Source organism: Ylistrum balloti, unplaced genomic scaffold (assembly GCF_031769215.1).
Source record: "Ylistrum balloti isolate Yb309-2 unplaced genomic scaffold, AGI_CSIRO_Ybal_v1 Utg370890, whole genome shotgun sequence".
Taxonomy (NCBI): domain Eukaryota; kingdom Metazoa; phylum Mollusca; class Bivalvia; order Pectinida; family Pectinidae; genus Ylistrum; species Ylistrum balloti.
In genome coordinates, this window is record NW_026782506.1 from 63,687 (window position 1) to 79,490 (window position 15,804).

Consider the following 15,804-nt stretch of genomic DNA (forward strand, 5'->3'; position numbering starts at 1 on the left):
ATGGCCATAATGACAATGAGAAGAGAGTATTCTGAGATAGTAAATCTACACAATGGTAATGAAAAAATAATAAAGATGTCCGGTATTCAACTTTTGTTTTTATGATGATTATTTTTATAGGTTATATTTTAGAAACTAGTTATGAAATAAAACATTAATATCTTGCTGCACTTCTTTATGATATGTTGTAAGAAATGTTTTAATTAATTTAATGTTTTTTCTCATCTTTATATTTTACCTAAATGAGAGACATCCTTTGTGGAAACTGTTTTTAAAAAATAAATGTTCTTCTTTTATTTTGAGGTAATAAAACTATACCTGCATAGCAGACGGGGTCGATGTACTTTAAGTTTTGCAATTTTCAATCACAAATCAGTTTTTTCTAAGATTGAGAAACAAACTTTCTTGGTTCAGGTCCTGAAAATTAGGGAAAGTGGTTCACCGATTCAGTATTCATAAATGTCAGATATCTTATTTGTGGTTACATTTCATGCAAAATTATGTTGAATATACTTCAGAGGATTATCTAAGCAACGATAAAACGTTAAAATGATGTAGTTTAGTCCACAATTGTTCAAAACTCCATATTAAGCCTCCTTTTCAGCTTATAAGTACAGCTGTAGATAGTACATGAAACATATTCTTCATAACAATTTTGTTATTTACATATCAACATTGATATTCCAATTTTATTACTCCATCACTCTGTCAGAAAAGTACATTTAATGAAATATTAGTTATAGCTTAAGTATAGTATGTCATTAGCATTTATTAAGGTTTTATATTAGAATATGTTTCATCTCCATTTATGTTGAGAAATTTCCTATCAGAATAAATATTTAACATACCTTTTTTAAGTATTGCAATATTCTATAGATTTGTATTTAAATATTGTTATTTGCTGTTGTCATTTTAAGACGTGTACTCTGTGGTAAGTGTGATACTGTATATACCTCTCACTCTGTGTTTAGTGTGTGCCGACAGTATGCTGCCATTTTTGTATTTTATCGACACAACAGAGTACAGTTTCTTATGATCAAGAAGAAGTTTCTTAATGCGCTACTTATGACCTAGAACGTAAAAATATAAGATTACAGTCAACTGTACCCATCACACACTGACATCAAATCACATGGACATGTTAGAATGATAATCTACCTGTCACACACTGACGTGTAATCACATGGACACTGAAGCACGACAATCCATGCATCACACACTGACGTGTAATCACATGGACAATGAAGCACGACAATCCATGCATCATACACTGACGTGTAATCACATGGACACTGAAGCACGACAATCCATGCATCACACACTGACGTGTAATCACAAGGACACTGAGGCACGACAATCCATGCATCACACGCTGACGTGTAATCACATGGACACTGAGGCACGACAATCCATACATCACACACTAACGTGTAATCACATGGACAATGAAGCACGACAATCCATACATCACACACTGACGTGTAATCACATGGACACTGAAGCACGACAATCCATACATCACACGCTGACGTGTAATCACATGGAACATGTAGCATGACAATCCATACATCACACACTGACGTGTAATCACATGGAACATGTAGTATGACAATTCATACATCACACACTGACGTGTAATCACAAGGACAATGAAGCACGACAATCCATACATCACACACTGACGTGTAATCACATGGACACTGAAGCACGACAATCCATACATCACACGCTGACGTGTAATCACATGGAACATGTAGCATGACTATCCATACATCACACACTGACGTGTAATCACATGGAACATGTAGTATGACAATCCATACATCACACACTGACGTGTAATCACAAGGACAATGAAGCACGACAATCCATACATCACACACTGACGTGTAATCACATGAACAATGAAGCACGACAATATATTACATCACACGCTGACGTGTAATCACATTACACATGTAGTATGACAATCCATTCATTTCATCAGCTGTGATTTTATCATTCAGGAAATCATTAAAATACTTTTATTAGTCTTTTCCAGTTCGAAGTCGTCTACATCGTGAATAGACTTGTTCAGGTCCTCAAAGTATTGGTATAATTCAATAATACACATGTTGGCAATGCATGTCATTGCAGTCCCGTCACATTTATTAAAAATATTCCAGATTTTTTCAATTGTAGCGGTATTTCTCAATTCATTTGACAATTTCTCCTGGTATTTTTTGTAACTTTTACTTAATAAAATGTTTACGCGTGGAAAGTTTTTTGGGGGTTAGTTTCGTTACTTTGTGAGATCTGGCTTTGGTGTTATATGATTCTAATCTAAGTAAGTGGTTAAGTCCTGTTTGTCCCAAAAACTGAAAAAGGTTAAAAAAAATTTGTGAGAAACAGGATTTATTTATATAAGAAAGTAATTACAAAGAAGACATTATAAATTTCAATATTTTTTTTAGAAATCTAGGTAAATAAAAGTGAATATGTCAAAGCACTTCTAGTATAAAAGTTAAAATTAAATTTGAAATTCTCAATACCAATAACCTCTTTTCCACATTGCATACATCTCTGGATTTGTTTCAAGCGTATTACACATAAATGTAGATTTTTAAGTAACGGCACTACAACTATAAAGTTTAATTTAAATATATTTCAATTTGAAAAAAAATTAATCATACTTTCAATACATTTTCGATACATTTCCTGACTTAAACTACATTTTCATTACATAGAAAATATTTCAAACCTATCGTCCATAAGGAAAAACGTACATAGAATGTACAGAATTAAACTACAAACTGCAAAGTACATGCAAGTAAATAAATGTTGTACTTAACTATTTCAAACCTAATCTAATTCAGCCATTGGAGCAATAGGTTGTCCTGTCGCCGGAGTTGATGTCGTCGATCTGATTATTCAGATCTGAGGTTTCAGTTGGATCAAGCGGCGGTTCAGTACTCAGCATCGTCTTCTCCTGGACACATGCAGTCCTCTGGCAAGCGATAGAGATTCTTTTCTTGAGTTTGCTGTTCCACTCTTCTAAACTGTTGGTTGATATATGTCCGTCATTGTCGTAGTGGTTTCAAATCGGTCTGTCGCCTTCCACCCATTAGATAGTTGTTGAACGCTGTGGTGTCCACAAGAAGGTTGACGTTCTATAGGTCATCCAGTGCGCTGACCCAGTTAGTCATGATGTGGAGGAAAAAGGGAGTAAAGCAACACGGCGAATTAGTCTATAGATGTATTCGTTCTCTCTGTAGTAGTAATGAAATCCTAGTCGTTGAGTCTTTCTCCAAATGCATTGTGTGAAGTGGAAGAAACAACCTCTGGCGGCAACTCCGGAGACGACGGTTTTGTCGGTATTCTGGTCAGCATACTCGAAGTCTAGGAAAACGGAAGTCGGGTTGAGTAGTAGTAATTGCTCCTCCATCATAGACTTCAGCTTCTCCAGGAGTCTGATGTAGTTGACTTTTGACTTCCTTGGTAGAAGAGCTAATACAAGTGAGTACATCTGTTGGTCATGGCATGAATCGTGTATAGTTGTTTGAAAAGTTAAGGGCAAGTGTAGAACGCCCCGTCACAATCAAGTGTGTCAGCTGCTGTTAATTAGCCCTGAGGTTCCTGGTGGTTGCGAAAGGTATAATGCGGAGCTTGTTTCTTTTGTCATCAAATAGGAGAAACTGGTCGCCGTTGTTGGTTTGGGTTCATTCATCATCCAAGACAAGAATTGTTAAGGGTGTTGCTAGCTTTGGTAAGAGTTTGCTTCTGGAGTGGTAGAGGCATGTGCAGATTGGATTGTTCCACAAGTTTTCTCTCAGTTGCCTAGTCATGTGTCTGTATTTTTGCGACCACTTCATCGTAGATGGCGGGTATGGGCTACTCTCTGTACCTCTATGCTGTTCATGATCTTCTAAACTTCTCCCTGGAAACGATCAGATAGATGAATGTGTCGATGACAAACTTTCACAGGAACGTCATAGGATGTGTTGTTAATTGCAGGACATTCTCGAACACAGCATTTCCAATAAGTAGTGTCACGGCAGTTGTTCTTCATCATGTACCGGATACCAGCCTGGAGCAGAGTCATATCTCCACTTCTATTAGCAATAAACTGGACTTGCATTTGATAGTTCGCCAATATGATAATAATGTTACTTCGGAATTGACTGCATATATACTTATTTCATAGCTTTGGTATTCACCTCGCTCAGTTACTAGATTTTACCTCTGCAGTAATTAAATTAGCTTGGGAATTCACAAACTAACAGTTACCTGATGCCAAAATTTGACCACTGTGAAAATTACCCCAATTAAAAAATTCAAACAAAATCTCACCTAATGTTAATTGAAAGGAAATTAATTACATAAACTTTTTTGGTAAATTTCATATCACATACATCTAATTGCCGTAATGAAAATTTACGTTTAAACTAATGCGGAAGTTATTTGTATAATACACTTAATTTGTTCAGCTATTTATTGCATTCTATTTAACGAGAATAGGATTTTTTTTTATTTTTACAATTACAGTCTTGTACAACCTTAGTAGTTTACCTGTACAGGTAACAATCTACCTGTTCAGATAACAGGTACCGTAACTGTTAAAACAACATGCAAACTTGATTTTTAGATAAGTTTTTGGGACAACCAGCACCCACATTTTCATTTTTGGGACAAACAGAACGATACCAAGTAAGTGACATTTGCTAGTAAACCAAGGCTTAATATCACACCTCAAACTCCGTAGTACTGATACCAAAACCATGCTAAGCAGAGCCCTCGAACAATTCACTAAGTGTATCTACAATATCATTAATTTCATTATTTGTTACATTGCCGTTTTGTTTATTTAATAATTAATTTAACCAATCATTAATTCTGTATAGGTTACCTGCCTCGTCATCAAGTATGTGTTTTACGAAATCTTGCTCTTGACATGATTTCTATTTGGTATAAACGATACCATTCTCATGACATTCGCTATTATAATTATATGCATCATTAAATATACAAAAGCTAAATGCTATTCTACAATAGACTTCAGATATCAATGGATAAAAATCCATGATTTCAAAATCAGTTGTATACTGGAAATATCAGACGACAATAATAAATAATCAACACATGTCATCACTACATGTAGATTTTCCTGTTAGTGCATCCTTTCCTATCCGACAATTAGCAATATACACATCATTTTTATTTTAATAGGATTTAATAGGATAATAGTGAACTCAGGCATTTCTGCCTCTGTATTCACATCAATACAATGTATTATTAATATAAACATAATATTAGTTGGGAGATGCGGGTTGACTTAGGACAAAGACTAGTTTTCCCAGAGGTCGTCCAAACCAACCTTCGTCCAGATATCCTGCTATGGTCACAGCATGGGAAGAAAATGGTAATGATTGAGCTAACTGTCCCCTGGGAGGATCGATGCCAAGAGGCTCATGAGCGGAAGAAAGGGAAGTACGCAGATCTTGCAGACGACGTGAGAGCAAAAGGATGGAGTGTGTGGGTCTTGTTAGTAGAGATGGGGTGCAGACGGTTCCCTGCACAGTCTATGTGGAGGATGTTTTCTACACTAAGCATCCAGGGAAGAGACCGAAGGGCAGCTGTTCAACGACTATCAACAACAGCAGAGAAGTCGTCCAGCTGGCTTTGGTGGAGAAGAGAAGATTTGAGCTGGAAGCCATCCATCGACGGGCAGTGATTTGGCCAATCACTGTCGACTCGCCACCTTGAGGACGTCCTAGGATAGGAGTCGAAACGTCCAGTGAGAGGTGGTCCTGGCTGATGACGTCGATGGATTCTGCAGTCTAGCGATTGTTTTTAAGGTAATGACTAGATATAAGGCGCTGTATGATCGTACTTCAGTTCAAGATCTTTACAGAAATCGTCTAGGTGTTTTTCAAAATCATGAACGTTAAGTGATGAAATTACCCATTGAGGGAGACTATTCCAAGTATCAAATATTCTTTGAGTAAAATAATGTTTTCTGACATTCAAATGACAATGTTTTTTAAATATTATTTTACTATGTCCACGAGTTTTTCCTTGCGCTGCAGGGTCGAACATTCCCTCCACCAGCTTTGGATCAAATGTCCCATTCATGAACTTAAACACGTTTATCATATCTCCACGTAGACGCCTGTATATCAAGGTTGGGAGATTCAAACGGCGTAGCCTCTCATTGTAGCTTAAAGTTTTAAATCCCGGTAGTAGTTTTGCCGATCTCCTCTGGACGTTTTCTATCCGTTCGATGTCCGTAATTCTGTGTGGGACCAAACACTTGCCGCGTACTCTAGGTGCGGTCGTACTAGAGCTTTAAACAAATTCCTGAACATATTTTCGTCCAAATAAATAAATGATCTTCTTATGACACCTACCATTCTATTAGCTTTATTTATTGCTTGTTGGATATGTGTTGTAAAACTTAAATCTACCACAACTCCCAGGTCTTTTTCCAATGCAAAGGTTTCCAATGTTATGATTTTACCTTCATTGTTTGTTATATGATATTGCGACTCTCTTTCTTTATGTTTTGTTGACACAGTCATAACTTTACATTTATTTGGATGGAATCGTAATAGCCACTTATCCGACCACTTCATCAAATTACAGAGATCTTCTTGGAGTAAGTGCTCATCGTTATAGTTTAGTGTCATCCGTTAGTTGATGCGATCTGTGTCTCATTTATTCGGGGTTTCCGGTTTTGGCAGCCTTTAATTTTACAATTTTCCTTGCCCAGGGTGGTCCCCGTACTTGGTACAAGTATTCCCCCGACGTATCCTGGATTTGTTTTTCTTTAGCCTTTTCCAACATCGCCTTTTCCTGCTCCCTTTCCTGTTTTGTTAAATCATTGTTAATTCTGTATCCCGTGAACGAAGGATCGTTGCCGATGTTTTTAATTATCTTAAAAATCACTTTCTTTATGTCCGAATTTGAAAGCGTTACCAGCAAAGGTCGCACCCGTCTATTTTGATCCTTACCCGGTTCATCTCCGCGCTTTCCAAGCCTTGTACATTTGGAAACTATATCCTCTTCTGTGTTAATACAGCATTTTTGTAGGATTTCCTTCACTTTATTTACATCATGAAGTATTCTGTCCTCTCTTTTTGTTGACTCGATCTCATTAACGGCAAAAATCATGATATTGTTTTCTCTTGACTTACGATCATTAATCTCCGTTAAAATGCTTTTGGTATCCTTTTGCTCGGATTGGAGGTTTACATTCTTTTGCACTACTGCCGACCATGAAGATCCTTTTTCTTCCTTAATTAATTCGCGTACTTTTCTTTCGTCACATTTCGTGCTGATGGAATCCTCCAGAAGCTTAATTCGCTGTTCGAATTATTTCCTTAAAGCCTGGCAACTTTCCTCGATTTTACGAGCTGTAAGGATGTCTCTCTTTACTATAGGTTTACATTTTATACAAAACCACATGGAGTCCGAGTTTCTCTGGAAGATGTACTCCTCTGGTGTTTTGCCCAAACATGTAACACAATAAAAACCCCTGCATTTTTCGCATTCCAATAGTTTTTCGTTAGGGTTATCGAACCCTTCATTGCAAACTCTACATTCGAATTGCCCTTCCTCATCTTCGCTAGCTACTGGAGATGTAAAGGTAATGTCCGGCTGACTGTCGCTGTTCAGCGTAGCCTTTGATCCTGATGCATTGGATCGACCTTTCTGCTTAGACGGCTTTCCTCTTCGCTTTTTCTGGTCGTCGCTAGGCACGTCGCCATCTTGTTTTCCCTTCGTTGCAGCTGTGATATATGGATCAATCCGGTACGTGTTACTGTAGGGTATTTAGTATAACCCTGAACGTTAGCTCTTCTGTCGTGAAGGTTAATAAAAGCAGTTGTATCACCTGGACGCCATTTCTTATGAGTTGATTGTTCCACGTGGGTAGCAAACAAGATATTACAGTGGCGACGAGGCACGGAACTTGTGGTAAGATCGACTCTGTGTTTTGAACGAAAGCACCATGGCGAAAATAGGCCGTATCGGCGAGTTCGCAGAGGGCAAAGAGGATTTCAGTTGTTACGTTGAGAGACTGGAACAGTTTTTTGCCGCGAATGATACAGCTGACGTTAAACGGGTCCCTGTGTTTCTAGCGGTAGTAGGTCCGCAAACATATGCTTTGCTTAGGAACATTCTCACCCCAGAACTGCCCAGTACCAAATCGTATGAGGAGTTGAAGGCAGCACTAACTAGACATTACTCCCCCAAACCACTCGTGATAGGAGAACGGTTTAAATTTCACAATCGTAAACAGAGGGAGGGGGAATCAGTTTCTGATTATGTAGTCAGCCTAAAGAAGTTGGCAAAGTATTGAGTTCGGGGACTTCCTTAATCAGGCCTTGAGGGACAGACTAGTGTGCGGATTACGGAGTGAGGTCATACAAAAAAAACTGTTGACCGAGAAAGACTTGGACCTAGCCAGGGCTAATGAAATCGCGTTAGCCATGGAGATGGCGACAAAGAACACTGAGGTAATGTCGCAGCCGGCCATTGGTTCAGTCAATGTTGTGAGCAAAGGTCAGAGGTACAAGCCTCGGAAATCAAAGCACTGGGGTACTGAAAGATCACACTCGGACAAGGCAGAGGGAACCAACAGTGACTCAGGTAAAAGGTGTTTTCGCTGTGGTGGAAAACATACACCAGCAGACTGTAAGTTTCTGCATGCGCAGTGTTATGTGTGTCAGAAAGAGGGACATATTGGAAAAAAATGTCCAACCAAAAGGTCAAAAGGGCCTGTAAGCGGTACTAACATTAGTAAGACTAAGTATCTGGAGGCGCAGGAACTCAAGGATGATGAGTTCTTATATGGCCTGTATAATGTCGCTAGTGTTGATAAGGGCTATAAGGTGAACCTCAATTTGAACGGTTGTCCAGTCCAGATGGAAATTGACACAGGAGCCGCAATCACTATTTGCTCGGAGAAGGTGTATACTGATCATCTCTCGCAATTGTCCTTGCAAAAGCCCACGGTCAAGCTGAAAGACTATGGTGGCGTGAACGTGCCATTACGCGGTGAGGTAACCGTTCCGGTGACATACGGAAATCAGAGCCATAACTTGTTGTTGCGCGTCGCATGTGGCAACCGTCCATCGTTGTTGGGTCGGAACTGGCTAAGCCACATCAAGCTCGATTGGCCAATTATCTTTACTGTGACCCAGTCAGTGCAGTCGCAGCGCATTGATACGTCGGTCAAGGAACTGTTGGTCAAGCATCACAAGCTGTTCCAGAAAGGTCTGGGAACGATACAGAAATTCAAGGCTCACGTAAAGGTTCGGTCTGATGTACAGCCCATTTTCTGTAAGGCCCGGGCGGTGCCTTTTTCCCTGAAGGAAACCTTAGAGAAGGAGCTTCATAGACTTGAAAATGAAGGCATTGTGTCGCGAGTCGAACAAAGCGATTGGGCGACTCCAGTTGTCATTGTGCCAAAGGCCGATAAGTCAATACGCCTTTGTGGCGACTTCAAGGTGACTGTAAACAAGTGCTTGGATGAACAACAGTATCCACTTCCGAATGTGGAAGACATGTTTGCACAGCTGGCCGGTGGTCAGAAGTTTACGAAGTTGGATTTATCGAAGGCGTACCAGCAGTTAACATTAGACGAGGCCTCAGGGAAATATTTAACCATAACCACACACCTGGGATTATTCAAGTATCATCGGTTACCGTTGGGTGTTGCATCGGCCCCCGCTATCTTTCAGTCAGTCATGGATCAGATATTGCAGGGAGTACCGCATACCATGTGTTGTATCGACGATATCCTGGTTACGGCACCAAGCGACAGTGAACACATCAAAATCTTAGGTGAAGTGTTGCGCAGACTCGAGGAGCACCACGTCCGTCTACGCGAGGACAAGTGTAAGTTCATGGAGGACACCGTCAAGTATATGGGTCATATGGTGGATCGCGAGGGAATCCATCCCACTGAGGCGAAAATCGAAGCGATCAAGAACGCGCCAAGTCCGACAAATGTGTCTGAACTGAAATCATTTTTAGGACTTTTGAACTATTATTGTCAGTATATGCCGAATCTGTCGACCAAGTTGCAGCCATTGCACGAGCTTTTGCGACAGGATACATCCTGGAACTGGACCTTACAGTGCGAGTGCGCGTTTCGGTCGTGTAAGGACCAGTTGTGAAGTGATCGCGTGTTGGTTCATTACGACATGAACAAGCCGCTACGGTTAGCGTGCGATGCATTTGCTTATGGGGTCGGAGCTGTGATCTCCCACATTTGTGACAACGGAGAGGAGCGTCCCATTGCATACGCGTCACGAACTCTATCGGCGAGTGAAAAGAATTACGCTCAGGTGAAGAAGGAAGCGTTGGGTCTGGTGTTTGGTGTCCGGAAGTTTCACAAGTATTTGTATGGGCGTCAGTTCACCCTGGTGACGGATCACCAGCCGTTAGTTACAATCTTTGGCCCCAAGAACGGCGTCCCGACTTTAGCTGCCGCAAGGATGCAGCGATGGGCTCTTATATTGTCCGCGTATCAATACGATATTGTATCGGAGGGCCGAACATCATGCCAATGCAGACGCGTTTTCGCGGTTGCCTGTCAAAAGTGACGGGAAGTCGGAGGAATTGAAGGTCTACCACTTCACTCAGTTGAATGACTTACCAGTAACATCTGAGGACGTTGCGAAGGGGACGAGACGTGATGTAGTGCTGTCGAAGGTACTTGACTATACACTGCGAGGTCGGCCTAATTATGTGTCAGATCGCGACCTGCAACCATTTCATCAGCGCAGGAATGAACTGTCTACTGAGCAGGGTTGTGTGTTGTGGGGTTTGCATATAATCATCCCACAAGCCTCTCGAGAGCGTATTCTGGCCCAACTACATGAACAGCATGTTGGAATGAGCCGGATGAAATCTCTAGCCCGGAGTTATCTGTGGTGGCCTGGCCTTGATAAAGACATCGAAACAGTGGTCAGTGCCTGTAATGCATGTCAGGCTACGAGGAAAATGCCCCCGGTGGCACCCCTTCACTCCTGGTCATGGCCTACTCGTGTTTGGCAGCGTGTCCACATAGACTTTGCGGAGAAAGACAAGAGATACTTTCTTGTGGTTGTGGACAGTCACAGTGGGTTGAGGTGACTCGTATGACAACCACTACTTCTGAGAGGACTATCGAAGTCCTGCGTTCACTCTTCAGTTCTTATGGCCTACCTGAAGAGGTTGTCTCTGATAATGGCCCCCAGTTTACCTCAACTGAGTTCGAACAGTTCATGAAACGGAACGGGGTCAGGCATACTCTAGTAACGCCCTATCACCCAGCTTCAAATGGAGCAGCGGAACGCTCAGTCCAGATCTTGAAACAAACGCTTCAAAAGCAGGTTTTTGATGGTGATGAACAATGTACAATTCAGCATAGGCTCAGTAACTTCTTACTGAAGTATCGATCTACTCCACAGACTGTTACTGGTGTATCGCCAGCTGAATTATTTCTTCAGCGTCAGCTACGCACACCTCTCTCGTTGTTGAAACCTGACACTGGAAGTCGCGTTCAACGGAAGCAAGCTGAGCAAAAACGACAACATGACAAAGGGCGAGTTCGGGTTCGAACATTCTCACCGAAACAGACAGTGCGGGTGAGGAATTTCAGGGGTGGTCAGGAAAAGTGGATGCCGGGTACGATAGTGAGACAGCTAGGTCCTCTTACTTATCTCGTACGGATAGGACCAAACATTCGCTACACCCATGTTGATCATATCTTATCGTCAGGGGAGGAACCGTTATTTGACGATTTATCCGTGGTGTCTAATTTGGGTTCAAACCAGTCGCAAGTGGATACACCCGTGGTACTACCAGAGACGTTCTCGCGTTCTCCAATACCGTCTAAGGAACCTGAAACACTTAAGGTGCCCACCTCTGTACCTGACACCTCAGCAGTCGTAGCACCGATTCCAACTCCTCAGCTGGAATCGTCGACGAGTGACATTCAGACACCCGTTGTGTCGAGCACTAGCCCGGTCGTTGGTCGTAATCCACCTAGGAACCGTCAGCCCCCACAAAAGTTGAATTTGTTTGTTGGCTATTAGCCATATCATTGACAGTGATAAGTGCTTGTGATTGAGATCTCTTTTAATTACAGTATTTGCAGTGAATGTTGAATTATCGTTTCTTTCAGTTCAGAAGACCAAAGACTGGTTAACAATAATCAACAGAGATTTTGTGTAATTTGAATATTGAACTTGACATTTAAAAGAGGGAGGAGTGTGATATATGGATCAATCCGGTACGTGTTACTGTAGGGTATTTAGTATAACCCTGAACGTTAGCTCTTCTGTCATGAAGGTTAATAAAAGCAGTTGTATCACCTGGACGCCATTTCTTATGAGTTGATTGTTCCACGTGGGTAGCAAACAAGATATTACAGCAGCCATATCGCCTTAAAATCGTTAATGTTTCCTTAATTCCTTGAGATGACCCTTCTGTCGACTCACGACAGGTTAAGTCTTCAAAAGAGTAACTTCCCTCACGAAAATTCTGCTACATTCCTTGATGTATTTCGGTAAAACGACGAAAAAATCAGAGTTTCAGCAGACCCCACAATCATTTAACGACTAACGTTTAATGTTTTGTTGATAAAAATCGAGCAATCTATTGCCGTAGTTATAAACTTTCGCTTTACATTGCTTTAAATTTTCAAAATGATAAAAATAATCACTGCAACAACAGATTTTTTTACGTTTACGTTCTACGTTTAGCATGACCTTCATAGTCAGACGGTAATTGTAAATTATCCAGATTGTCAGTCTTACTCTCAACCAAAGCAAGTGCAACACGTGCTAATATTAAGTTTTCAAACTCGGGTACAAGTATTTCAGACTTAAAACAGCAAACACTAAAGAAAAGTAAACTTGAAAGTGTCTTTTGACCATGATGGGTTATCACAGTCACGGGATTGCCCTCTTGCTGCGTCTCCCTAAAATGGGCGTCTGGCACGTGACGAGCATCACAGAAATTATTTTAACCGCAAGAGGGCGCGGATATTCGCTATCCATTGGTTGATGAGTGCCATCAACGTCCTCCGTGAGAGCTGGAAGTATGACCTGGATCATTGGGATGGAGACTAGGAGGCTGATGGTGAAATGGGATGTAAAGGATACCATCGATGTACAGTTTATCGCCTTAAAGAGCGTGCATTTCATGCCTTCTGGCTTTATGAAAGTAACACAAATCCCTTTGGTAGCCTATTACTGCCAGGGTTGTCAAATCCATCGACAAATTTTATCAGTTTAAACAATTAATTACTATATCAAAAATATGGAATTGCATTTAAATTATACTAAAGTGAGAGTATGACGTATACGTGTAATTTAATAAGTTATTTGAGAATTATTGTTTCAACATTGTTTGTATAAGTAATATCGACTGAACGGTAACACTCTCGCAATAGCTCAAGACTCAAGACAATTTGGTATACTACAAATGATATCTCAATTGGCAAAAAATACAATTGAGACATTGAATTTGTTTAACCTCAATTGCAGACACAGTCATTGATGGTAATTGTTCTTTGACATTGTTCCAGTATTTGTCAAAATGTAGACTAGCCTTAGGCAGACGACTTATCAGTCAAGGCTTTGGATATTTGACTAAATAAATCGAGTTCTTGGATATTTGACTTAATTAATCAAGGCCTTCTATAGCCGAATGATGAGTTGAAACCTTGGAGAGAAGACTTATGAGTGGAGGCTTTGGATAGACGACTTTTGAGTGGAGGCCATGGATAGACAACAGTATGAGTGGAGGCCTGGGATAGACAACAGTATGAGTGGAGGCCTGGGATAGACAACAGTATGAGTGGAGGCCTGGGATAGACGACAGTATGAGTGGAGGCCTGGGATAGACGACAGTATGAGTGGAGGCCATGGATAGACGACAGTATGAGTGGAGGACTTGGATAGACGACAGTATGAGTGGAGGTGGATAGACGACAGTATGAGTGGAGGACTTGGATAGACAACAGTATGAGTGGAGGACTTGGATAGACGACAGTATGAGTGGAGGCCATGGATAGACGACAGTATGAGTGGATAGACGACAGTATGAGTGGAGGCCTTGGATAGACAACAGTATGAGTGGAGGACTTGGATAGACAACAGTATGAGTGGAGGCCATGGATAGACGACAGTATGAGTGGAGGAGTTGGATAGACAACGTATGAGTGGAGGCAATGGATAGACAACAGTATGAGTGGAGGCCTTAGATAGACGACAGTATGAGTGGAGGCCTGGGATAGACGACAGTATGAGTGGAGGCCTTGGATAGACAACAGTATGAATGGAGGCCTTGGATAGACAACAGTATGAGTGGAGGCCTGGGATAGACAACAGTATGAGTGGAGGACTTGGATAGACGACGTATAAGTGGAGGCCATGGATAGACGACAGTATGAGTGGATAGACGATTTATGAGTGGAGGCCTGGGATAGACAACAGTATGAGTGGAGGCCTTGGATAGACAACAGTATGAGTGGAGGCCTTGGATAGACGACAGTATGAGTGGAGGCCTTGGATAGACAACAGTATGAGTGGAGGCCTGGAATAGACAACAGTATGAGTGGAGGCCTGTGATAGACAACAGTATGAGTGGAGGCCTGGGATAGACAACAGTATGAGTGGAGGCCTTGGATAGACAACAGTATGAGTGGAGGCCATGGATAGACGACAGTATGAGTGGAGGCCATGGATAGACGACAGTATGAGTGGACTTGGATAGACAACAGTATGAGTGGAGGCCTGGATAGACAACAGTATGAGTGGAGGCCTGTGATAGACAACAGTATGAGTGGAGGCCTGGGATAGACAACAGTATGAGTGGAGGCCTTGGATAGACAACAGTATGAGGTAAGGCCATGGATAGACGACAGTATGAGTGGAGGCCTTGGATAGACGACTTATGGGAGGGTCCGAATTACGACCATTAGTCTTGTTGAATAGTCGGAGTAAGAATATAAAGACAACAAGAAAATACCAACACGTGCACACAAACATATCCAAAATGTCCGCTTATTCTGAAAATTGATATGAATGGTTTTGACGAATGGCAATTACGGTGGTACTTTTATCCAAAACATCCGATGTAATTGGTTAACATGGAAGTGTAATAAGACCTTTTATTAGTGGGGGCTTGTCCAGACTTCCACTCAACTTTGGTACCAATTTCAATACCATCTTATGAACACAATAATGGTCCAATCTAAGATTCAATACAAGTAGGGTAAAATGTGAAAGAAAGAAAGATTTACATGAAGACTCCTGAAAAAGAACAAGGAGAATAAAACCATGTGTTCCGGAAGAGTAAGCATCTGCTGCTTCATCGACGACCCCCGTCATGTAAATATTCGTCAATTCAAATAAGTAATATTACGTTCTCATATGAGTCTCAAAGAAATGGAATATTTCTCGATGAGGTCACTATGAGCACCGTAAAACTTCCCCATACTTTTCGCATCACTTGAAAGCCTGTGTTATGAGTTTGCCCGCCCGTCTTGATATTGGAAGCAGGCTCCCGAGTATCGAATCAACTTCGATATATCAACTACAGAGTTTGGAGATACAGGGAGATTGCTATCCAGAAATGGAATATACAGCTTGGCTGAAAGCTCTCGTTGTAGCTTTGGATAGTCGACCCATGACTGTCGAGACCTTAGATAACCGACCTGCGATTTCAGGCCTTGGAAAGTCGGCTAATGGCCTCATGCCTTGGTTAGACGACTTGTGAGACTAGGCATTGGATAGTTATTTAGGAGTTAACGATATTTTAAAATGA

At 41.2% G+C, this 15,804-nt stretch overlaps 3 protein-coding genes across 3 annotated transcripts; all 3 read left to right on the top strand.

The window, feature by feature from the left end:
- Positions 1-8,468: 8,468 nt before the first annotated feature.
- LOC132559308 (uncharacterized protein K02A2.6-like) lies at positions 8,469-10,160 on the top strand. Its single transcript, XM_060223916.1, has one exon. The coding sequence runs from the start codon at positions 8,469-8,471 to the stop codon at positions 10,158-10,160; it is 1,692 nt and encodes a 563-aa protein (XP_060079899.1).
- Positions 10,161-10,187: 27 nt separating this feature from the next.
- Positions 10,188-11,121, top strand: LOC132559309 (uncharacterized protein K02A2.6-like). Its single transcript, XM_060223917.1, has 2 exons — positions 10,188-10,426; positions 10,536-11,121. Exons 1-2 carry the CDS (start codon positions 10,188-10,190, stop codon positions 11,119-11,121), a joined length of 825 nt encoding a protein of 274 aa, XP_060079900.1.
- A 5-nt stretch (positions 11,122-11,126) lies between these two features.
- On the top strand, positions 11,127-12,065 carry LOC132559310 (uncharacterized protein K02A2.6-like). Its single transcript, XM_060223918.1, has one exon. It carries the CDS (start codon positions 11,127-11,129, stop codon positions 12,063-12,065), a length of 939 nt encoding a protein of 312 aa, XP_060079901.1.
- Positions 12,066-15,804: the final 3,739 nt, after the last annotated feature.

Excerpts from the sequence above, each read along its gene's own strand:
- LOC132559309 (XM_060223917.1), top strand. The coding sequence starts at position 10,188 with ATGAACAAGCCGCTACGGTTAGCGTGCGATGCATTTGCTTATGGGGTC. Across the intron at positions 10,427-10,535 it reads CTGGTGACGGATCACCAGCC|GGCCGAACATCATGCCAATG; the intron begins GTTAGTTACAAT and ends ATTGTATCGGAG.
- LOC132559310 (XM_060223918.1), top strand. The coding sequence starts at position 11,127 with ATGACAACCACTACTTCTGAGAGGACTATCGAAGTCCTGCGTTCACTC.
- LOC132559308 (XM_060223916.1), top strand. The coding sequence starts at position 8,469 with ATGGAGATGGCGACAAAGAACACTGAGGTAATGTCGCAGCCGGCCATT.